General features: G+C 34.9%; 4 protein-coding genes across 9 annotated transcripts in view; 2 read left to right on the plus strand and 2 right to left on the minus strand.

The window, feature by feature from the left end:
• The window catches only part of LOC140751814 (phospholipid-transporting ATPase VD), a 61,814-nt gene extending 52,922 nt beyond the window's left edge, over positions 1 to 8,892 (minus strand). The window contains exon 1 of the mRNA XM_073085870.1: positions 7,686 to 8,892. Within this exon, the coding sequence (XP_072941971.1) occupies positions 7,686 to 8,500 (815 nt within the window). The 5' untranslated portion in view covers positions 8,501 to 8,892. The remainder of the gene's footprint in view (positions 1 to 7,685) is intronic.
• A 1,126-nt stretch (positions 8,893 to 10,018) lies between these two features.
• Positions 10,019 to 11,791, plus strand: Gdi (GDP dissociation inhibitor). Its single transcript, XM_073086003.1, has one exon. The coding sequence runs from the start codon at positions 10,019 to 10,021 to the stop codon at positions 11,348 to 11,350; it is 1,332 nt and encodes a 443-aa protein (XP_072942104.1). The 3' UTR covers positions 11,351 to 11,791.
• On the minus strand, positions 11,447 to 17,593 carry Aasdh (Aminoadipate-semialdehyde dehydrogenase). Of its 5 annotated transcripts, none has more exons than XM_073086002.1 (7): positions 17,127 to 17,593; positions 15,965 to 16,800; positions 14,986 to 15,856; positions 14,597 to 14,909; positions 13,948 to 14,211; positions 13,034 to 13,352; positions 11,447 to 12,282 (listed from the first exon to the last, which is right to left on the minus strand). In XM_073086002.1, the coding sequence occupies exons 1-7, from the start codon at positions 17,354 to 17,356 to the stop codon at positions 12,233 to 12,235; spliced, it is 2,883 nt and encodes a 960-aa protein (XP_072942103.1). In that variant the 5' UTR covers positions 17,357 to 17,593; the 3' UTR covers positions 11,447 to 12,232. The 5 variants fall into 5 exon arrangements, with proteins under 5 accessions (XP_072942103.1, XP_072942099.1, XP_072942100.1 ...); XM_073085998.1 differs by having other exon boundaries at positions 11,447 to 12,310; XM_073085999.1 differs by having other exon boundaries at positions 11,447 to 12,310; positions 14,986 to 15,852; positions 15,961 to 16,800.
• A 3,908-nt stretch (positions 17,594 to 21,501) lies between these two features.
• The window catches only part of LOC140751506 (protein kinase C-binding protein NELL1), a 52,112-nt gene continuing 49,376 nt past the window's right edge, over positions 21,502 to 24,237 (plus strand). For both annotated transcript variants that reach the window (XM_073085396.1, XM_073085397.1), the window contains exon 1: positions 21,502 to 21,835. In XM_073085396.1, the coding sequence (XP_072941497.1) occupies positions 21,772 to 21,835 (64 nt within the window). In that variant the 5' untranslated portion in view covers positions 21,502 to 21,771. The remainder of the gene's footprint in view (positions 21,836 to 24,237) is intronic.

Consider the following 24,237-nt stretch of genomic DNA (forward strand, 5'->3'; position numbering starts at 1 on the left):
AAATGTTTATATTTATGAACGATAATACCTACAAGTAATATTTGTGTATATAAGGATGTAAGTATCATTATTAAATTTGAAATGAATACCGCCAAAATAAACTTAATTGGGAGTACTACTTAAATAAATAAATATAATATAATTGATCCCATACAAAAGAACTAAAGAACTAATAAAAAAAATACACACTTAAAACATACCACAATTGAACGATAACCAATAATATATAATTACGTACCTGTGTACCTTATGTGCCTTTAGGTTTTAACCTTTATAATACTCATCGTTTACGAATATCTAAAACACAACAATTGGAACGAAAGCATTATAGTAAAGTGATTGTTTTGTGAGTCACTTTGTTGTTTAGACGCCCACTCGATCATTACACGGCGAGCCTGACCATAACAAAAAATTCATAATAATATGCCTTCTTGGAACTTTTTTCATGTTTTCCTGAGAGACATAAGTCTTTCACTACAAGTAGGGCACGTCTGGAGAATACACCACGCTGCTCCAGTATGGACTGTTTGAGGAAACTATGGATGAGTGGCCAACCTGTGTCAGACACTTTCATACCACATATACAATCACTACATGTAATTTCCACATATAACCAACAACCAACATGTACCGTCTTCGATTAGGGTTAGTGGCTGCGATTCATCGACAACAACCAGGAATGACGGCTAAACGTGCTTTCGGAAGCACGGAAACTCTTTTGAATTAGACCCTAGCGATCAATCAAATTGTCGACCGCATTCGACGTGGCTTTTGTAGTTCGGTTAAGATCTAAAAAAAACTTGAGAGGTATACGCGTTTTAATATGAAAATAAAACTCTACTTCGAAAATACTCATACACATAACAAAGATACATCTGTTGCTATTTGGAAGGACGGGAGTTAGCCTTGACCAGTGACCCACTTAAAGCTCGTTCCTACACAACGATGTCACGCTCCTTTAAAATATTCATGGCGGCGTGTAATCACCGTTCAGCCGTAATTGATTTTTATACATGAATGTCTCCCGTAATTAGCGGCCGACATTGTCGTGTTATTCTGATGTAGGCCACGACCCGACCGTGTTTTTAATTTTTAGGTCAAAGGATATAAAGTCCTTTTGTTTTTATTTTATTTCCAAACTTCGGTGGCGATGTGTTTTACCTAATTATTGAAAAAATGTAAGCGATACCAAAGCGGTTGCGTCTGTTTACTGCGTTACACCAAAACTGTAGCTATGGGGCGTATATAAGACGATGATTCGATTCCCAATGACGAATATAAAAAAATAACTTGGTAGAATTCCTCAAACAGGAGGACCTTTTTTGCGGACATCGAATATGCTACTGCTTATGGACAACCTTATCAAAGTTAAGCTATGACCATGAGTCTAGCGCTGGTGTGTTCCTGGTTTGAATGACTAATAGTACGCAGACATGCTTCCATAATAAAAGTCATCCGGGGAGTAATGTATTTGGAAAAATGGAGTTTAGGACAAAGGAGAATGCCCATTTTTGGTACTGATTTTTCTCATGCGTCAAAATGAAAGTAATATTTTTTTTTTTTTTTTTTTTACATAATTTGTCGATCAGAATAGTTTCTTTGAACAGGGGATTCCATTTAAGATAAAATAAGAGGAAATGTTGATTGTTATTCTTAAAAATTAAAATGGCGGTATTTTATACTCGGAATTAATTATTTTAGGTTTTTAGGATCATTTTAGGTTTTTTTACCTACTACTACCTTTAAAAGTAAATGGGATATGTTAATCGAACTACATTATAGGTACCTACTATCAGTTAAAACCGACCATCAATCTATCGTCGGATATTTTCGATTTTGAGGTTATGTAACATTTCGGTAAATAACTTCAGAACCCGGGTGCTGATCTAAAAAATAATTATTGGTGGTAGTATTTGGTTAATTATACATCGTCCACAACAAGTTTCAATTTGATGCAACTCTGGACAGCGGTCCATACTTCATGGGCATTGTCCTTTGAATATTTCTAAATATGTCGGCGACAGTTAATGCCAGGTGAACAATAAGATTATGTTTTCAAGAACATAGTATTGCTTGATACTTCTACAATCTAAAAAAACGAATACACAAAAAATAATAGCAATGAGTGATATTACTTTTTTTTATATTCTATTGAAACGAGGTCGCAAGTCTACGTGCTCTTGGCGACCTTCATTTCCTTAAAGAGAACCAAAAAAGTAGAATTTCGTAGTTTTAAAAATACATCACAATTCACAACATATTTCGAATTACTTATAATTTATATTGAATACCTAGGCAAATCTTAAATAGTCTCAATCTACCATTACACAGGAGTATTATTTTCTAAGCTCCCATTTTAGCAACCATATAGGTACATGTCAAAAAAAGAAAGACAAGAAACTAAACTGGTCGCTTTAAAAATGTAGTCTGTTTATTCATAAAAATGAATAAAAAAAATTGACGAATTTCGTAGAATCACTTTCCACGTACCTACTTTTTATATATACGTCATGTATATAAATCAAAGGTATAGCAAATGTTGACCGAGTATTGACCACACAGCTGCCTACTCAATTATTTCTATCCAATTTTCGTGTCATTGATATTTGTCTTTCGGCTGCCTTGGCGTCATGCAAACATCATTAATATCGCAATTGGAGTTGATAGACACGGCTAAAATTACCAGCTCTACCGGCTCTTCGGTCACAATAATCTATTTTGCAAAGCAACTTGACGCCCCGCGTATGGGTACTTCCTCGAAATCAAAGATAATCAAACATTCGTATCTTATCGATACGTCGTATCATATCAATAAGTATAAAAAAATGTTGAAGATAAAACTTTTGTTCACTCGTAATTAATTTATTAAAATATATTTCTATTATATCGTTTTTTTTTTTTTAATAGAAATACAACTTTCAATGTTCAAAGGCTGTCAACAACATTTCTGGTCAAACGAGTTTGAATGATCCTATTAGTATGTTATGTAAAGCAAATAAATAATTGAATTTAGCTCATTTTCTTCTGCTTTACTGCAAAAAAAATAACAGTGAGATTTTGCGCGTAGCTCTACTTACGGTTTCTTATTTTTCTACACGAAAATTTTCCATTATAATATTACTGGGGTAATGCATGTCCTTTACTTGCACAAATAAAATCTTTTAACTGTAAAAGTATTTACAACAATACAATAGAATACATTTATTATTAATTTACTGGAATGGAAATGGAAACAGTGAAAATGGTGATTTTTCCCTAACAGCAAGAAGCTTAGAAATTATTTTGTGACCACCTACCACCTTATCATTAATTAATACGGAAACAAAAAACAAAGTAAATGTAGATAGTCGATCTTAGATAATGTTTCACCATGGAAGTGATAGAGCTCATTCAACATCGTATCATTTTCATATTGATAAAAACAGGTCATATGCGTTATGTTATGAATCAGCTTCATCGAGATAAAGTTACCGGTGTAAGACCGATGTGTAACATAACATAGTAGGAAATAGTGCGATAATAATTAGAAACTGTTTCGTAACTTCGTAAGTTCGTAGACATTTTCTATATTTTACTAAAATGTAACAACGGGTAAGACATTCCCATTGTCGTTTCCAATACAAATAGATTGGCGAATAGATCAAAGAATTAAGGATATTTAATTGTGATATGTACTAAGATAACATAGGTTATATTTGTAACCGATAGATAGCATATATTTGTAACCAACTTCATTTAGTTGCCAGTCCTACCCGTAACATCCCATATCAATATTAGGTTTAAAACGATGTTGTTAGGAAGGAATACATAAATGTAGCGGCAGCGTCATACTTATCGTGGTATAAGAGTTTTACCACTTTAAATTACATGATAACAAAAACTAGTTTTTAATAGACTTAGTAATAAAATGTCATTACACCGCGTTATTCCTTTTTTGTCAGCCTGTCTACTACGCACTAATCATAAACATTTGCTAAGTTTATTTAGACGGGACTTTCACGCAACGATATTGTTTTTCATTACATTGTAATTTTGGATTTCGCGTTCGGGTAGTGATTTCCTGGTTAAGTATTGAAAAACGATACAATATCGTGAATTATATCAACAAGCAAAGTTCCATAAAATATTTTTGTTGCAATTTGAAGTTATAAAAATTTAAAACTTCGTTCACTTCGTATGATTTAATATTAAGGTGCTAGAAAACCTTTTATATTTCAACCCTTTCAATTTTTTATACGCCACTCTTGTTGTCCTAATGGGCTGCGTGTGGAGCGTGGGTATATGAAAAATATATTTCGTTGTAATCCCCAAATGGAAACAAACCCCCAACTGAATACAAAGTAACACAAAGGAAAAAGGAAATTCCTCGGCGAATAACATTAAAAGGTCCGTCTTTATGGTGGAGTAACATTCAAAATGCTGGTGACGATCATAACACTATGTTCTAAGTGGTTTCAGACATGCATTATGGACATATGAGTAGCCTTGACGGTACGGGTCTACAGTTTACATGTTTATTATATTTATGTAAAAAATATCAGATAAAAAGAGAGTCCAGTCTGTCATCTAAAACTAAAAGAACTTATAATTATATTTAGGCAATTCATCTTTATTTATGTAACTGTTAACACAGTATTAACATAAAAACACACAAATAAATAGGATAATTTATCGCCAAATGTTTATAATCGCGCATAATTCACCTAACACCTTACTTGTTTTTTTACTGCATATTTTAGTCTACATAACGAACATTATCGTATTTGAATTAATGCCGTTCTACATAAGTTAGTTAAATACGTATAACTTCTTATTTTAATTCATTTATGTATTTTATCTTATCGGACCGTAAAATAACTCCACCCTTAAATAGGAAACGGTTTACTAAAATAAGTATAAGTATAATAACAGCACTATTCCATAAATTTTCTACATCCGTCAACACTGCATGTACCTGACGTTCAGGCTTATTGAGTTACAAGGCTTCCTTGTGTATAGGGCACCCTAACAATAGATTTAACAGGTCAACTTTCCAAAGGGGCAAAGAAATATGAAATACGTTTACCAGAAGGAATATTATATCTTATTATTCTAGAACAGAGCTATTTGGAATGGTGTGATAAGACTGTACCCTTTGTATGAGTTAGTATGAGTTTTTACAAAAATGACTGTATTTGTATTGTAAATGTTTTTGTATTTGTTGACGTATTTCTTTCTCATACATTTCCAATCAGTTCTGATACAGTCCGCTATACGCGGCAAATAGGCGTTACGTCATAACTTTCCTTACGAAATAAAAACCAGCTGTGGTGGAACACGGTTCCTGCTTGGAGTTAAATCATAGATTGGCATGGAAAGAAGTGATCTTTATTTGGTCTAAGCATTTAGTATTTTATGTAATAAATGCACATACGACATAAACATAAATATTTTTCTGTAGGTTTTCTTTATTGTTGCGATATTCCGTCTTATAAAACATCTTAACTAAAGTACAAAATTCGACCTTGCTACAATTACAGCTATATTTAGTTGTTGAGGAAGGGTAACGCACCTATGAATAAATTACAATAACAATTACCAATAGTTAAAGGCGACGATGTTAAAGGTGAGCATTACGATTCAATGAAGGCAGCCACAAAACAACTACGCACATAATGAGCGTGGAGACCCGGATCCGAGTGAAAGTTCGACTTGTTGACACTCAAATTACGACGTCTCGGTGTAACATCGACCTGGGGTGCCACAGGGCTGATAGCTTTCGAATGCTACCAATATTAGTGATGCTCCAGAAATAAAACACCATACTTATAGGTATGACAGAAATAAAACACCATACTTATAGGTATGGTGTTTTAATTCTGTCATACAATATGTTTAAATTGAGGATTTCATTTGCTACGTAGTGTCTTTAGGGCATGAACGTTCAAATATATTTTAGTGCTTTGTTTGTTTTTAACGTTAATCTGAAAACTAAAACTGCACGTAATTTTTTTTTAATCTTTTTCTCTAGTATCATGTAATTGTAACTATAAAAAATCTATTCTGTTAAAGAATGTGTAACTAAGCCAAGCTAAAGTATGAATGTATTTCAGTACGATTTATTGTTTTTTTATGTGCATAGTAGAGTAGGCGATATACTAAGCAGGTTTTTAAGCTTAAATGTAGCGGTAAGGCGTCTGCCGTCTGCGAAAAAAATTGTCACCGGAATCATACATCGTCGAGTAATAAGTTTATGGACACATTTGTAATTTTGTAAAATAAAATTAACTTTTACATTGGGCCTCCTGGCCACCTGGCCTCCATTCGAATTTCCGCACTGGGTCTCTGACGACCTTAGTCCGCCACTGCCTGAGGCAAAGTAGCTACCATCTCCTACGAACATTTGCACCACTACAGGAGTCGCCAATGCATCGCCATCGTTAGTTCACGTTCGTCATCTGATAGTTCATCCTACTTGTTTAGCTTCATTGCTTAGCTACCTTGTTCCCTACTTAGATACGTCATACATCTCTGGAGGAAAATCACCCTTAATCCTATTACTTCTTTTTTAAGAGTTTATGTCACTCCATAGAATTGACAAGCTAGTTAAAAACAATAATCTAACCAATGTCTTATGACAACTCATAAGTGATAGCCCTAGTACTATATTACGTAAATCAAGACTCATTCGCTTACTATTATGAACAAATCTTAGTCAATGCAAAACAGTGCTTGTAATAAAATAATATTTATAATTTGTAAAACCAATTGTTTTTCCTTGAACAATTGTAGAAACAATTTATTTATATTGCTATGTATGCCATCTTTACTTTATATTATACACCAACATTTGAATGTTTGTCAATATATAAATGCATCAATTTATTTTTCCATATAATTTATATAAAAATGTCATTACATTATATATGTTTATATGTAAAGGTAATATTAATAAGAAATAAATATAATATGTATTTCTCAATTGTACAGAAATGTGTCTGAATTACTTTGAATGAAATATAATAAAAAATGTTCAGTAGGTAAAGGGACTGTGATTGTGAGTACTGACACTTTATAATAATCTTGTTAATGTATGAAGTTGTAGTATAATTGTAAATACCATAAATCACATTAAGTTTTTGCTTTATTTCAACCAAGTCAATGTCAAATGCCATTGTGGAATAGACTGCACATTTTGTTACTTTATCATTATTTTATTCCATTATGCCTTAACGCAAAGCAATGTTCTTGCCATTTTGCAATTCTGGCTCGACCTTTACCTCGTGGCACGGGAAATGTTTTAAATACATATCGAACTCTTGAAAATGGTTTAAAGGTTTTTGAAATCCTATTCAATTATTATTATAGAGCTCATTATGAATAATAATTAATCGGACAATAAACTATTATGTAGTACATTTAAAAATATTACATAGCTTGATTTACTAAATGGTCAATTTTCAAAATAGATACTTTCAATACTCACACAACCAGACTAAGATTTGTTGAGGATACCAAAAACATACATAGACCAAAAACCCTCACATTCAGACCCAGAATAGAAATGAAAATTCATAATTTATATGTATGTCTGTCTGGCTGGATTAAACCCACTGTGCATCCGATCAGCACAGTAACTGCTCTGCCACTCCAGTCGTCAAATATCTATTATTTCTAATTTCTAATAAAATATTATGGAAACTTACTTTTTGTACACTCGACAGAAAGAGTTGTTGATCCTCTTGTCAGAGAGGTGTCTTCGGCGATCCTCAAACAGGTCCTTGATGGCAGTCACTCCGAGCACAAACAACACAGGCAGCATTGCCACTTCCTTGCCAAACGCATTTAAGGCGGGCACCCAGTTTAGAAGCACTATAAATATGAAGTACACATTGGCAATCCTATGAAATTGTTCAAACAGATTTTTAGGTATAAATGACAGCAAAGTGTATTTAGTTGTCCTGACTTTGTTGTCACATCGCTTTCCATTTGGATGGTCCTTCGGTGGAGTTTTATCAGGCACGAGATGATTAGGTATCACTATTAAGTGTCGGTTGTCCACTGCGGGTTGCTGACGTCTCATCAGCCAGAAAACTGTTCTTCGCCAGGGCCCGACTACGGAGGGTCGTCTTAACGTATATATGGAGTCAGAGCGGGAAGCCTGTCGCGAGTGGTGCGCTCGTACTGAGGCCAGCCGGGGCAGGGCGCTAGCGGGCGCTGCATCCCTGTGGCCCGGCGGAAGGATGAAGTCCGTCCGGCTACCGGTGCGACTGTGGCCGGGTCCGGAGGCGGCGCGGGGCCCTTCGCCGATCTGACCGTGCGACAGCGCTCGCTGGTGACCACGCATCGCCGACTTGAGCGCCGGTCTCGCCGCCGCGGGATTCCCGGCCAACATCGGTGTCCCGCCATGACTTATAGACCTCGAGTGACCTTTGGCTTTCGGAAAAAGATAAGTTTGCTCCGGTGCCCCCGGCAAACTTGGAACGACCGAAGGAGTCTCTCCACTTCCCTCTGTTGACATTTTTACTCATCTGAAGAACGGTCGGTTCGCTTTGCGCTCTCATTTAAAGCTTTAATTCTGCAACCGTCGAACGTTGTATTTCGTCAATTGCCGTTGTGAATGAAGAGAATGTCTCGTAAACGTTCAAGCATATGGACTGAAATCATCTGTTCACTATTTCACACATCACTGGTGTTTTTATTTTAATTTCTACCACAATCCGAGTCATTGGAATTCGAAATAAACAAAACTAATTCATTGTTTGGTCGAAAAGGTTTGAAAAATAAAAGTATAACGTTATTTGACCGCCACGACGAAAACAATGTGTGAGTATGGAAGAGACAGAACAAAACTCAAAAACAAGCGTTTAACTATAGACTGTCTCGATTAAAATTGACAACTGACTGACTGACATCCTGACAGCGTCAATTTGACTCAGCGAAATAAAAAATGAAAAACAATAGACAAGAGTGATATTTTATCTGTTGCAAGACTTAACTATAAAGACATAAACACACTACAATTATTTCCATCATAAAACGCTAGATACATAAAATAAATAAATGATTAAAAAATATACATATTTGTATAACAAATAGGTATATTTTTAACATTCGAAATAAAACGCCAGACTGTATTTTTTAAATTAACCTCTTTTGGGGCGTTTGGGAAATATGATGAGTGATTTTTAATAAAACTGACACCTAAAATCTCGAAACGATAATAAGATTGTGTTTTTATAAGCTAAATAATAATATGCTTATCATTGTTCCGAGCCTAAAATATATACCATAAAGTAATTTGAAATATTTTGTAATTTTAGATATGATCAAAGATTATAGTAACCTATGGTATAATAATGATAAGATACGATATGTTACGACAAACTACACACACGTTCATTTTTATTTGAAACTATCTTAGGCGCGTTTAGGAAAAAAAATATGAAGTTTTACAAAGTTTTTATTATTCCGTGTTGTAGATCAACTAAGAGACTACAAGGGTCTTCATAATACACTTTTGATCTGTAGTATTTGTTAGATTTATATGGTACTGTGTAATACTTATGAATCGACTTATTTCTATTTCTGTAAAATTAGAAAAACATAATTAAGTTTCCAAGTTATAATGATTGTGAGTCTTTGTTTGTTTGTGTCCTTTCGACGTCATACTACGTATAATAATGAATGCATTCATCATGCTAAAATAGATTAATATTATATGATATTACTATAACATTTATCTAAAACAAGCATGTTATTTACATTTTTGATATATTGAAAGTCATAATGAATAAAATTTAAACCAAATGCAAGCTACTTGCGCATTGCGCAGCTATAAAGTTTGCGATGTTGGTATTTAAATTAAATAAACTATATCATAATGTCTATGGTACATAATCGTCGACGTCATCGACGGACGGCGGACATATTCGTTCTTACGAATACTTCCGACATTTTGACGTTAATCCCCGGTTTGCTTAGACCTTGATTCCCTTAAAAATTCGTTCATATCTAAGGACATAAAGTTACAAACATCATGGATGAAGAATACGACGCAATCGTGCTTGGCACAGGTCTAAAAGAATGCATCCTTAGTGGAATGCTCTCCGTGTCCGGAAAGAAGGTTTTACACATTGATCGTAACAAGTATTATGGAGGAGAATCTGCGTCAATTACCCCGTTAGAGGAATTGTTTGCTAAGTTCAACGCACCGGCGCCGGACGAGACTTACGGTCGAGGTCGTGACTGGAACGTCGATTTGATTCCGAAATTTTTGATGGCTAATGGCCTTCTCGTGAAATTGCTCATTCACACGGGCGTCACCCGTTATTTGGAATTTAAGTCTGTGGAAGGTAGCTATGTGTACAAAGGTGGTAAGATCTCGAAGGTCCCTGTGGATCAAAAGGAAGCGCTGGCTTCCGATCTCATGGGTATGTTTGAAAAGAGGCGTTTCCGTAACTTCTTGATCTACGTTCAAGACTTTCTTGAAGAGGATGCCAAGACTTGGAAGGATCTGGACCCGAATACTGCTAATATGCAGATGCTCTACGATAAATTTGGTCTGGACAGAAACACGCAGGACTTCACAGGACATGCTTTGGCATTGTACCTTGATGACACGTACTTGCAGCAGCCTGCGATTCAAACGATTCGCCGCATTAAGCTGTACTCCGATTCGCTCGCTCGTTATGGCAAGTCTCCCTACCTGTATCCAATGTATGGGTTAGGTGAACTACCCCAGGGATTTGCTCGTCTTTCTGCCATTTATGGAGGCACATACATGTTAGACAAGCCTATTGATGAAATAGTGCTTGGAGAGGGTGGGAAGGTTGTTGGTGTGCGCTCGGGGAATGAAATAGCCAAGTGCAAGCAGGTTTACTGTGACCCCAGCTATGTGCCTGATAGGGTACGCAAGAAGGGCCAGGTGATTAGATGCATCTGTTTGTTAGATCATCCCATTGTGAACACCAAGGATGCTCTGTCTACACAAATCATTATTCCCCAGAAGCAAGTGGGAAGAAACTCTGACATCTATGTCTCTTTGGTGTCTTACACCCACCAGGTGGCTGCCAAGGGCTGGTTCATTGCTATGGTGTCCACTACTGTTGAAACTAATGACCCTGAGTCTGAAATTAAGCCAGGTCTGGATCTCTTGGGGCACATCAGACAGAAGTTTGTGTCTGTTACTGATTACTATGAACCTACAGATGATGGCAGCCAAAGTCAAATTTTCATATCTGAGTCATATGATGCTACAACACACTTTGAAACCACTTGCTTAGATGTCCTGAAAATTTATAAGCGGGGCACTGATGAAGACTTTGATTTCTCCAAAGTGAAAGTGGAGCTGGGAGAGGAAGATCAGTAAACCCTAATGTATTATGTATATTGCTTGTTATTTTTAAATATTCTGTTTATATAAAGTGGCTACAATATTAAATGTTCTATAGGGTCTTTTGGGTAAATGTTTTAAGAGCTTAGAGATTGTGTAGAAGTGCTCTATGTTAACCGCTCCTTGCAGTGATTTGATTTTCTTATCTACCAAATAATATTTCAAAAATATAAGATTGTTATATATAAGATTTTATTCATCTTTTAAGAATGCTTTTATAATTTTAAGATTTACATGGCATAAAATGATCTGCACAAGTGATGTGGAAGGTAATTTTGCATCGGAATAGCATTCCATTTTGTAACATTTGGTCTAGCAACCATATCAATATTGTAATACCTATTCAGCTATGTAATGAATGGCTCACTGTAAACCTAAATGTTCTGTGTAAGATCATGAATAAAAGTTACAATTAAACAGTTGTATGTTCCTAATTTTCCCTCAAACTGTCTAGTAATATTTATTAATAAGTTGATATACATAATATCACCTATTTATATGCACACTAGCTGACCCGGCAACTTTGTACTGCCTCAAAATCTATTTATCAAATTTATTTCATGTCATATAAAATATAGCCTATGTTACTCGTGGATAATATAGCTTTCGAATGGTGAAAGAATTTTTAAAATCGGTCCAGTAGTTTTTAAGCCTATTCATTACAACCAAACAAAGTTTTCCTCTTTATAATATTAGTATAGACATAGATATATGCATATAACTGACTCAGTATTAACTTTATATTATTTGTTCAAAAAAGTATAGTATGTAATACCTATATAATATACAGACTGAGAATTCACGAGAGTAAGCAATAGATTTACCTAGAAAAACCTTTAATTTTATTGCACTCTCATTTCATTCCATTTTCGTAACAAGGGTTCGTTTTTGGGTCATTCGCAGTCCGCCTGTAAAATAGAGGATAGCCGAATGAACCTCGTATGTAATTAGGAATAATTATAGGAATATAGATACGACTCCCGGGTCGGAGCGGTCACCATGTCGGTCTGACGCGCTAAAGGGTGTTCATGGCCCCCACGACAAAAGGAATACTAGTATGGGGATGTGAGCTTGAAAAGCTTTTTTTTTAATATTGAAATATTTGACTGCAACTCATTTTTCGCACTGGGTCTATGAATTGAGTAAGGTTACATTATATAATGAAAGATCAAGTTTTTATTTTTAGATTTTTATTGTTTTTTTAATAAATATGTCATAAATTCAATTTTTAGGCATAATACCAGGGAGTCCGACTAGGGAGTTATATAAATTAATATGAAATATCACTAATTTTAGGGATGACACGGTAAATTTTTGTTTAGATAATTTATGATTCAAATGTTTCTCTCTATATGTGTACTATTTATTTATACGGTAATATGTATGTTGCATACAGTATAATTATTTTATTCATATACATTCAGGTGAGCCAGTATTTAAATATCGCCTGTCATATTCCAGTAATACAGTAGGTACAATGATTTCTCAAATGAAACAAATTAATATTATATCACTATTTGGCACTACTTAAACGTAATTTTGTACTAGTGTTGCTTAGTGTTTTAACGATTATTGCAATAATCTTAAATGTTTACACATTTATTGCATATTTAATCGAATAAATATGATCATCTCTACATCCAATAAATATGTAATCACCATATACTGCAGGGCTCGAGAATACTTCATTAGGCAATTGGTACTCCCCAATGATATTGCCATTTCCTTCTTCAATAATAAAAATGGTTCCATTATTTGAAACTGCTAATAAATACTTGTAATTCAAATGGCAGGGTGTGGCATATACTGGGGAAGTTAGCTGGGCTTTCCAATGTAAACTTGGTTGAAAATTCTTTATATAGACACTGTAAACTTTGCTGTCGTGGCAACCAAATACAAATTGCCATTTCAATTTTTCTATTTCCTTCATGTAAAGAGAAGAAAATATATTTCCCTTTGCGCCTTGATATTTCCAAATCTGAAACAAAAATCATATTCACTTACCAAGCCAAACCAGAAAAGAATTCCCGTAATTTCTTCTTAGAAATGATGACGTTTTTTCAGTGTCTATTTATCTCAGACTTTTTAGGATAGAATGGAAAACAATTCAGTTTTTTTCGCTGTCCACTTCTGTTGATCTTCTCCACGTAACAAAGCTATAATTACGCCAATGGACGCTGCAAACCTGATATTAAGGAGTCACAGCCGCCCATATGCATCTGTAACTAACATTCTATTTGAAGTTGTACCTAGATCTACATGAATATGGCGAGATTGCTATTCTTGACGGCTATGTTGGAATAACTTATCTTGGAATCATTGTTAAAATACACCTTTCATGTAAAATAAAAAAGCGCTACAATACTGCTTTAATGTAGAAATATGTATATCAAGCTTTCTTTCAATATTGTGAAGATGTTATTAAGATTAAGATCTTAGGGGGCAGGAAGTTAGTTTGAGAGGGAATTGCGGTAGCACCTTTTAATAAGGCTCCGAAATGAATCAGATATTCAGTAAATTAATCTAAGAGTTTTTCTGTTAGTTTTTACACAACATTGAGTAACACAAATTACCTTGATGCCTTTCTCAACGGTTCTGCAATGAATTTCGCCATTTACTTCTGCGAAAACAACATATTTTTCTGTGTCATAGACGACTGGATTAGCAAATACGGGGCTGCTGAGAGTACAACGCCATAAAATTGTTTTTGTTTCTGTATGAAAGCATGCACACGCGCCACCTAATGTGCCCAGTAAAATGTACTGATTCTTCGCCAAAACTAAATCCGCAGATATAGCCTGATCACAGATGTATATTGATTGTTTTATTTCTCCTGTCTGGAAAGAAAATCATGTTTATATTACAAGAAAAATGCATTTTAAAGATGTATTAGAAAAGCGTAGTGAAGCGTATCATAACTGGAATAGCCATTTATTTTATCGACAACAAACAACAGCATATTATAGCACATAAACAACAGCATGGTTCGTAGTATTTCTTACCAACTTTTTAGATATGGAATTAAATGCAACCTTTAAGTTTGTTATTTTTTTCTACAATCCATTAATTATAAAATCGTCATTATCATTTGTAGAGAATACTTATGGGTTATTGTAAATACTATATCGTATTACAGGGACGTACAGTGTTATAAAAAGGCACTGAATAATAATCTAAAATAGATACAAGATATTTTATACTTAAAGAATTATTGTTACATACCGTGATGTCAATGCTGCGAATATTTCCATCATATGACGCAACATAGAAAAGACCTTTGCAACATACGCCTTTGCTCTTTATCATCGCTCCAACATTGATTTTCCATATTTCCTCACAGCTTTCTAGTGCGAAACATGCTACAGTGCCATCGTAAGTGCCAACCATACCACAGGCAGGTATGTTTTCATCCTCGTAGCAAAGCACCGAGGCTTCTATACGCGATTTCAATTTTATTACTCCTTGTAGTATACCAGTGATGGCATCTACAACTAATATTTTTCCTGAGTGACTGCCTACTGTTACATACACATTTCTGTAAAAAAATGTTTATTTAGGCTTCGCTAAACAGTTGGAAATATAAATAAATGAGTTTGCAATAAAACACTTACAGCTTAGTTTTAAATAATGTAGGAGATGCGTCAACACACTTTCCGGTATCATAGGACCATATAACTGCAAAATCAACTGGATTGATGGGGCTATCAGATCTTTTTTTGTATGATTTTGAAGTTGATACAAAACTTACAGAATTCGAGCTCGACCTTCTTATTCTCTTTTTTGTTTTTTTTTCTTCCACTCCTAGCTCTTTTTGAGCAACCCTGAAGATCTCCTCAATTGTGTCTTTTTGTGATATCAAATGTGACAATATGATGTTTGCAAATTGTGGGTGAGTTAAAGACAATTTATTACATAGGGCTATTGCAAGAAAGGATGTGCCACCAATTGAGAAAAAATCTTTATCTTTTATGTCTTCATATTTGAAGTTTCTATGTAGTAAGAATTTTAACTCTAATAAAAAACTTTCTCTAAGGGTATCTGATGATTTTGGAGTCAATAAATTTTTTTCACACATTTGAGTCAGAATCCGCTTGGACAATTTTCCATGTGAATTTGTTGGTAGAGTATCTGCTCTTATTACTTTGTCTGGCCAGTGCTTATCATCTAGCTTGCATTTTAGAAAATCTGAAAGTTCTTGACTGCTTAGAGTTTCAGATGAATAGTATACAACAAGAAGCATCGGTTTTGGCAGCCAAATGCATGAGCAGGTTTTAACCCTCGGACATTGCATGATTGTTGTTTCAATCAATTGTAAATTAACTTTGTGGCCAAATCGTTTAATAGTGTCATCCTTGCGACCTCTATAATAAGTAATACCATTTTTAGTTTCTCCATAGTCCCCAGTGTCTATGAATTTTAAAGAGTTCTCTTCTTCACTACCATTTCTTTTGTTTAAAATAATGCATTTTCTTGTTTTACTGACTGCAATTATAAAATATTCATAATATTACATTACATCAAGTTGTATTGAAACCTGAGATAAGACAATATTTAGTGAATAATATTTATTTCACTGATAGATTTACTTGCCTAGTATAATTTTCCCAGTATTCTTGTTCTGGTCAACAGGCTGCACCACCAGTTGTGTTTCAGATAGGCATTCTCCGAGAGGTATTTCTCTGTCAGTGAGTATATGGTTCAAATCCAATTCTGCAGCGCAAGCCCAACAGGACATCTCAGTAACACCATATAATGTAAAGATCCTTGTTTTGTTGTTGCAATCTTTCAATTGTTTCAATCTTTTCAGTCCATTCAAAGGTTCTCCACCCAGTGCCAGAATCCTCAACATTGAATTCGCATTTAGAATTTTGTTTTTTATATCAACATTTGTGTATTGAAAAAATTTTGATGGAGTTGTTTGCCAACATGTAACACAATTTTCCCCATTTTCAGGAAATAAAATTTCAGCTTTCTCTGGTGCTATAAGCAATGATGCTCCGTTTATACAAGCTAATAGAATCTCAATCATTGAGGGGTCAAAGGTGAGCGGTGTTGAAAAATATATAATATCTTTGTGGGATATATCAAACATTTTAGTTAAATCATCAATGTTTGGTTGGAGGCACTGTATTGGTACTTGAATGTGTTTTGGTTCTCCCGTGCTACCTGATGTCATGGCTATGTATGAGTGCTCAATAGCATGGATATTATTTCCATGCCTAGCATACTGTACCATATTGTAAAAGTTTACCATTAAGTTAAAAAATGTCACAGACTTATCTGGTTTCTTATTAAGTAATTCTGAAGTTGTATCAGGATCTGCTTCATCAATGGTGATAATTACATTAAATTTTATGGTTTTGACAATGTCCTCTATATCTTGAGATGGATCTAAAAACATAAAAGTAGTGGAGCACTTATGTGTCCTGAAAATAAGTACATTAACATATTATCTGGTATGTTCATAAAAAAACCAGCAAATCAAAGGAAGCAAACTTTCATGCGTTACTATTTACTGAAAATATCCATAAAATTTTATTCTATACCAAGGTGGGTAAGTATACCCCTTTAGGGTATGGCATTGAATCGTAGCAGGTATGTGATAAAATTATGGAACCTGGAACTATAAGTTTCAGAAACTCTGGTGTAAAGGAATGGATGTTTAAAATAATATTAAAACATTGGAATATGGTTATAAGTATACACAGCCAATTAACCACATATTATTGAAAAATGAAATTTTAATACTTACGCGGCCAACACACAAGGAATGATAATGTTTCTTTGGGACAGTACGCCAATTACGCCTTTGTTACATTTCAACTGTTGTAAGTTCTGGGATATGTATTCGCAAATGCCATACAATTCAGAGTATGTGTAATGCAGATAGACCCCATTATTATAAAGCCGAACTGCGATGTTCGATGGGTACCGGGCGCAGGATCGTACAAATACATCATAGTAACCGCGCTTAGCTTTCATTTACGTGCCTTACACAATAGTGTCTCAAAAATTTTGAATTTGATTATAAAAAAAACATGTCACTGTTTCTATCCTACACATTTATTTCCTTGTCAACAGTTTCATACCATACTACTGCTGAATCGATGATTATAAAGTAGTAATTTTACAATAAATATGTATTTTCAATTAATGTAAAATTAAATTGTTTGCGCCTCATCAAAAATGAAAACATTGGATTAAAATTAAAAAAACAAAAAATAAAAATGAGGGATTGACAAATAGATAGATGCCATGACAGTCAATGTCATTGTCAAGTATCAATTCGAATTATTATTTTTTTAATGGTGTTTTATGGCTTTGGCCTTTTGCCTTTCAGTCAGTAGTCACAGAGTATAGACCAGGTTACTATAGTTTTTGGTATAGACTATAGTTAGCTATACAGATTATATAGTCCAGGCATATTAGGGGTTTCACCTCCGTAGGAGATCCCGGTGTAGATCCCGGAGTCCTCTTGGCAACGCTGAGGACAGCCACCTGGGGGAGGGGCGGTTTAGTGCGGTAAGAATCCCACATAACCTTGTGTCGCTCCTACGACACTGGGTACCTTTTGAAGGTTTCCCCCTCGTAAACAAAAACAAAAAAAAGGAGATCCCGGTGTTCACCACCAAACGCCGAGGTCGGCCACCGGGGGGGTTTTGGTGCCGTAAAAGTCCCACACAACCCGGCGTCCCATGGCGTCGGGTATTCTTTGAAGGTTTCCTCCTCGTTTACAAAAAAACTGGTATAGTCTGCTCGCAACAACTTTAGAGTGGACTAGCAGTTTGGCGCGAATTATATATTATTATATTGTCTATATTCATTTGATACTGGCATAATATAAGAAAAATAATGATTCACTATATTGTTTGACTGTTCTTAATTTAATTTTAATAATTTAACTACGCAATTAGTGTGCTATTTATTATAAATCATTGACATAAACTATAAATATCATTGTTATAATTTAGCATAATCGGCTAGTTTACTACTTTATAAACTTAAAGTCAACACGTACCTACATTTGTTTAATCCTAAATAAAAACGCCTTGTTTTACGGGATATGAGTCGGAAGGATTATAAAATAATTTTATAAAACAAGATGCAAAGTAAATGTTAGGTAATTTATTACAATTAGATACAGCGAAAAAATAGTAATGAAAAACTGGGTATATAGTAAGATTACACATTATTAAAAACACTTAATATTCGCAGGACTTCTACAATTTGCTAATAATAATTTAAAGGGGCTGACCATCTGACGTCCGTGAGTGAGGAGAATCATCGATGCATCGATGCAAAATGTTTTTTTTTTACAATAAGGCACAAGAAGAAAATAAATGATTGTTGGAAGAAGGTATGTGTTTTAAGCTATTTTTATTGCTGTGCGATATGTTATTTAGAAACGTTTCTCATATGCACTGTATAACTTTGATACGAAAGGTGTAGTACTTTTTGGGGTTCGGTAAACTTAAAAACACACATATCCTGGTCCTGTATCTTTTTACGCAGTTAATATCCTTATTCATTTTGCAGCACTTATGCATATAATTAAACCGTAGACCAATGACTAGTCAAGGCTGGAAATAAAATTTTAGGATTTTTTATGTTTTTTGTTTTTACATTGTCATAATTGGGGTAAGTTGGCGCTTGCTCTTCGCAATTTCAAATTAAACAAGGTTCTTTTAAATTGAATAGATCTCACCCAGAAAACGTTGTAACAAAAAAAAAATACATTCAAGTTACTCCTAGATAATGTTAGTCGACGCGGTCCCCGAGCAGAACCGTCGTTATGTAAATTTTGTTCGCTGAAAGAATATAAAAGTTAATCTGTTTAGATAAATACTATTCACGATCATCTGATGGTACTGTAAGTTTTATATAGATTTTTGAAGCACATTGAGATTTCAGTTTTTCTCGATATTACTAGTAACACACTTAAGCAACATAGATATTGTAATATGTCCTATTTTTGAGTATTCAAGGGATACGTACAGTGAAATTTAATTGTCTTTGGTAAATCATAACACGCAAATTTATGTTTTCAATCTTTAGAACTGTATCTAACGCAAAACTGCATTGCGATTTGATCGATCGTTCTGGTCAAGGCTTTTGGAATACAAGATGTAAGCAATTGCTTATTTGTAAGTAGAATTTGGAAAAGGTACCTACATTTGTCTACCTTTATCTACGGTTGTCTACTTTTATCGTACGAGTATAAGAATGAAGTGTATAAAATGAAAATGATTTAAAAAGCTGAAAATTATTTAACAAGCGTCATTAATAGAGCTTTAAGCATTATATTAATTAAAGACGCATTTTTTTACTTTTTTCTTAACTTTTTAGGGTTCTGTATCCAAAGGGTAAAAACGGAACCCTGTTACTAAAATTTCGCTCTCTGTCCTTCTATTTGGCTGTCACGGGGCTCTATCTCTGGAACCGTACCAGATAGACACTTGTTTTTTTACAGAGGACACATAACGGTGGCCGCTATAGCAAATACTAAAAATAAAATAAAATTGAATTTAAAGGGAGACCCCCATACAACAAACCCATGTTTGTTGGCATTTTTCGATCTAACTGTTAAACCGTACTAGGAAGACAGTTGAAATTTTTAACAATCCCTTCAATACCATAACTGGTATTATAATAAATATAAATAAGAACAATAACACAAATTTAATATGATTATTTTATAAAAATAAGTAAAATATAATGAATATTTGGTGGTACGGAAGCCTCCATGTGCGAGTTCGGCTGTACTTGGCGAATTATTATTTATAAATAAAAAAAGAAAAAAATAGGTAATTATTACACGGTTTATCAAAAAGGTATTCGACTTTCGATGAATACGTAACGTATTAAAAAATAACACGATCTTTTTTCATATTTGGCTCCACACCAGGTTTTCCGGATCAGGCAGAACGGGCTAAGATCCATAGTAAAAATCAATTAATGGATCTTTTTCCACTGTTCTGTCCATTTTAATCCACGATACAGGATTTTATTCAAAGTAGATCTTTTAGGTGCCGCGAGCATACAGTTCAGTTTGTTCCTATATCATTCGAACGTGCGACTCCCGAATTAAATTGTGCGCACGTGGCGCAGGAGAGGCGTATTCGTAAGATTTTACATTCTTTAGGTATATGTTAAATAATGTTATACTATTCTCAAATTTTGAACATTTATCACTATTTATACTACAGGAGTAGCAGACGAGCACGCAGTCCACCTGATGGTAAGTGGCTACGGCCGACCAAGGACATCTGTAATCAACCCCAGGGTTCCCAGGTAGGATTAGATATCCCTACCTGAGGTCAGCCACAGATGCGTCGCTACCCCTGAGGACTAAGCTGGAACGTCTCGCAATAACTTATATGGTTTTATTAGCCAATGTAAAAATATTAGTATGACTCTACCAAATTCTGAACGAATGCATTCCATAAAATCGGTACATTCACGAATAAACCATTAATTATATCACTATTTTTAGAAATGTACATTTTAAAGTAAAGTTTCAGTAGCCAATTGGGTATTGAAGTTTTGTTGCCAAATTGAGCAATATTTATGTAGTTAAAGTAATCAAAACGAGCACAAATTTTAATTTTAAGCTGTGTACCCTTCACATGTTTAACGTCGTTTGAAAAAATATATAATCAATCGCGATTTTTAGTGTTGTTTAGGGAGAATGTATAGATTGATACAAAATCAAACGCTGTTTAATATATACAACTATTCTGATTTTAGAAGAGACAATTATTCTGTTTTCGTTTTTCATTATTTGCTGTATCTAGTGTCAGAAACTCTATTAAAGAACGCGCGTGCGCTATTTCCGATACTTACAATTCTTTGAATTTTCTTTACTTGTCATTTACGATAAAAAGAAATTAAATAAGCAAAAAGACAATTTTTGTAACCCCGTAAACTTAACAGTTAACAAGTTGCATAACTTTGGTAAAACGTGCATTCCAATACGAGTGAATTATTAAAATATATATATTTTTCAATTATTCGAAAGATAATTTAAATGATGACGTGTGGTAGTCACAGTGACGTTGAAGTGTCTGTGACTAGCAAACCATTCTCTACCAAACAGATAAACATTGCGCAAAGGCTCTGCGGCGGTGCTGACCTAAAACGTATTCGGCAAATGAACGGGTCCAATCAATTAGGGGCGGTCAGCGATCCGCCGGGAAAGAGGGCAGGCAGCGCGCGCGCTCTCAGTGGAAACTCGGGAAAATGGCGGCGGAGAGGGGCGCGCAGGGCAGCGCGGCGGAGGGGACGGCTCGAGGGTGCGTGCGGCGCGCGCGTGCATCGATCGTGCGGGGCGGCTCGCTCTACCGCTCAGTCCGCCGGGGCGGCCGGCGAGAGCGCACGTGTGATGCGCTGTCGCTGATATGGCCGGCGCTCGGGCGCTCGTAGCCGCCTGCTGCTGCTGGTGGTGGCTGTCAAACGCGGCCGGTAAGTACGATACTACATGTTATACCCTTACGAGACACTTACTATTTTACTTGTAAATTTGATCAGCTGATCGGTTCCATCTCTGACAACTTGATTTTTCGCGACTTTTAACGTACGTGCGTGATTCTTGTTGGTTTTATGACATGTGTGACTTTAATTCGCTAAGGGTGCGCCGGATCAGCTGGTTAGTGGTTATTATATTTATTTTTACGTAAGCTTAAAATAAGTTTTGCAGTTACCATGAAAACGGACGTGGTGCGTGCTATCCGCGATCACCCCACGCGTGTAGAGACTTTGAGGGTTCAAGTTTATTAGAGTCAATATTTCTATAAGTACGACCTTCAAGTTAAAATTCTTATAAAAATGTGGCCATTTCGATTTATATTGGACTGTGTGTTATGTGTATAAATTTATTGTGATAAATAATAAGATCAAATTTATCGTTGACAGTGGATTATAAATTTAGACATTTTAGGAAAACACGGAGGTCATTTAAAAAACGATACATTATATTTGTACTTAGTCGGAGAGTCTTAATTTGTTATGTATAAAATATTGGTGTTATTTAGTTATAATTAAGAAGTTATGTGTCAGTATTACTGCATGCAGTTCATGCCGGGGTCGTCGCCAACCGGCACAGTAGGCCTACGGGCGTCCTTGCCGCGACCACTGACGGCTAAACAAACCTTGCTGGATATTACGTCATACGGCGGCTACTATCTAAATATTGATCATAATCACGCCACTATACCGCGAGGAAGTCGGATTAAGTGCAAGCGTGCATCGTAACACCTGCCCGAGCACATGTGGACGGAATTTCAATAACAAGTTTCATGTTTTATAATAAGCGCTTGCGAGCCACTCGGCCAATTTGCAGTCAGCATACTCCCTTTAAACTTACGTTTCAGCTTCTTGAGAACTTCAGAATTGCATTATGCATTAAATATATATTATGTTGTATTATTTGAATAACTTTATAATACTTAGTAAATATATTATTGAATTGAAAAAATAGCAGGACAACATGTATAATTGTCTTTTTAACACGCTTTTATTAGCTTGGGTTGTATGTATGTATGTACGTAACAGTAACGGAATCTTTGAACCCGATTTCTATCCACTTTGAACGTTCAGGTTAATTAAAAATTTTGAAAAAGTATCAAAAACCGATGACAATACACGATTTTAATAATTTTATACCATTGTCCTTATCAACATCCTCATTTATTTTCTGTCAAGATGAGTAGGCAAATTAAATGAAGTGGCTATTTAAGGCGAGGTTCCCATTTTTGAATGAGCTTATCTTATCAGAGTATCATGTGAACGCCTGATATTTATTGGTTTACTTTTTCAGTGAGTTGGGTGTATTAAATCATGAAATATTTATTTAAACTACCCAGTGCATATATACATTGATTACTTCAATTATAATTACGTAATAAATAAAACGATATTACAAGTATGGTAGAAAATTTTATTATGTTATGTAAGCATTTTAGAAGACACATACGTATTCCTACCTCTGATATTTTTATTATAGTGTATATTTAATAAATTTTAGCATACCCGTGACTTAGGTGTTAAAATGCGCGTATTACTTATTTTATTAAAATGAAATATTGACCCTTCCAAAAGACTTCAACGCGCTTACTTTAAATAGATTGAGGTCTAAAATAGAGGTGCATATTTTTTAAATAATTTAAACACGAGGTAGAAAACCATTAGTACGGTTAATAATCTGGTTTTAAATAAATGACAATATAATTTATAACTACAACGAGCTTTTGCCCGCGGCTTCGCTCGCGTTACGAAGTAATATTTTCATCCCCTATTTTATCCCTATGGGGGTAGAATTGATCAAAATCCTTTCTCAGCGGATGCCTATGTCATAACATCTACCTGCATGCCAAATTTCAGCCCGATCCGTCCAGTGGGTTGGGATGTGCGTTGATAAGTCACTATGTCAGTCAGTCACCTTTGAGTTATATATATTTAGATATATTTAAAGCGATAGCTAATGATGGACAAAAACATATTGAAAAAAACATTTTTCTTCGTAAAGAAATTTAAGAATAAGCCGTAAGCTATGAACGTGAATCAATATTTGCAATATATTTGCAGTGATATCAAAGTGGAGCATCTAGTAGGGGAGGAAAAGGCTGTCATTTGTCAAAGCGCCGGCCGACGACCCGCCGGATTTACATTTGGAACGAGTTGCTACCACTAATCTCTTTTACAAACCAAATTGCATTATATGAACCCACTAGCTTTTGTCAGCGACTTCTTACGTGTAACTCATAATATAATATAATAAAAATTTGAAGCCTCTATTTTACCCCTTTAGGACTGATTTTCCAAGGCGTACTTCATTATTCTAACCAAGAAGACAAAAACGAATACAC

Source organism: Epargyreus clarus, unplaced genomic scaffold, assembly GCF_041222505.1.
Source record: "Epargyreus clarus isolate Ecla_fem2 unplaced genomic scaffold, WU_Ecla_fem_2.2 ptg000023l, whole genome shotgun sequence".
Taxonomy (NCBI): Eukaryota; Metazoa; Arthropoda; class Insecta; order Lepidoptera; family Hesperiidae; genus Epargyreus; species Epargyreus clarus.

What these genes read in the sequence shown, in the direction of transcription:
- Gdi (XM_073086003.1), top strand. Translation starts at nt 10,019, where the DNA reads ATGGATGAAGAATACGACGCAATCGTGCTTGGCACAGGTCTAAAAGAA.
- Aasdh (XM_073085998.1), bottom strand. Translation starts at nt 17,356, where the DNA reads ATGAAAGCTAAGCGCGGTTACTATGATGTATTTGTACGATCCTGCGCC. An exon ending in ATTCCTTGTGTGTTGGCCGC is followed by an intron (nt 16,801 to 17,126) that starts GTAAGTATTAAA and finishes ACTTATTTTCAG; the next exon opens with GACACATAAGTGCTCCACTA. An exon ending in CTCGAGCCCTGCAGTATATG is followed by an intron (nt 12,311 to 13,033) that starts GTGATTACATAT and finishes ATTACATACGAG; the next exon opens with GTTCATTCGGCTATCCTCTA.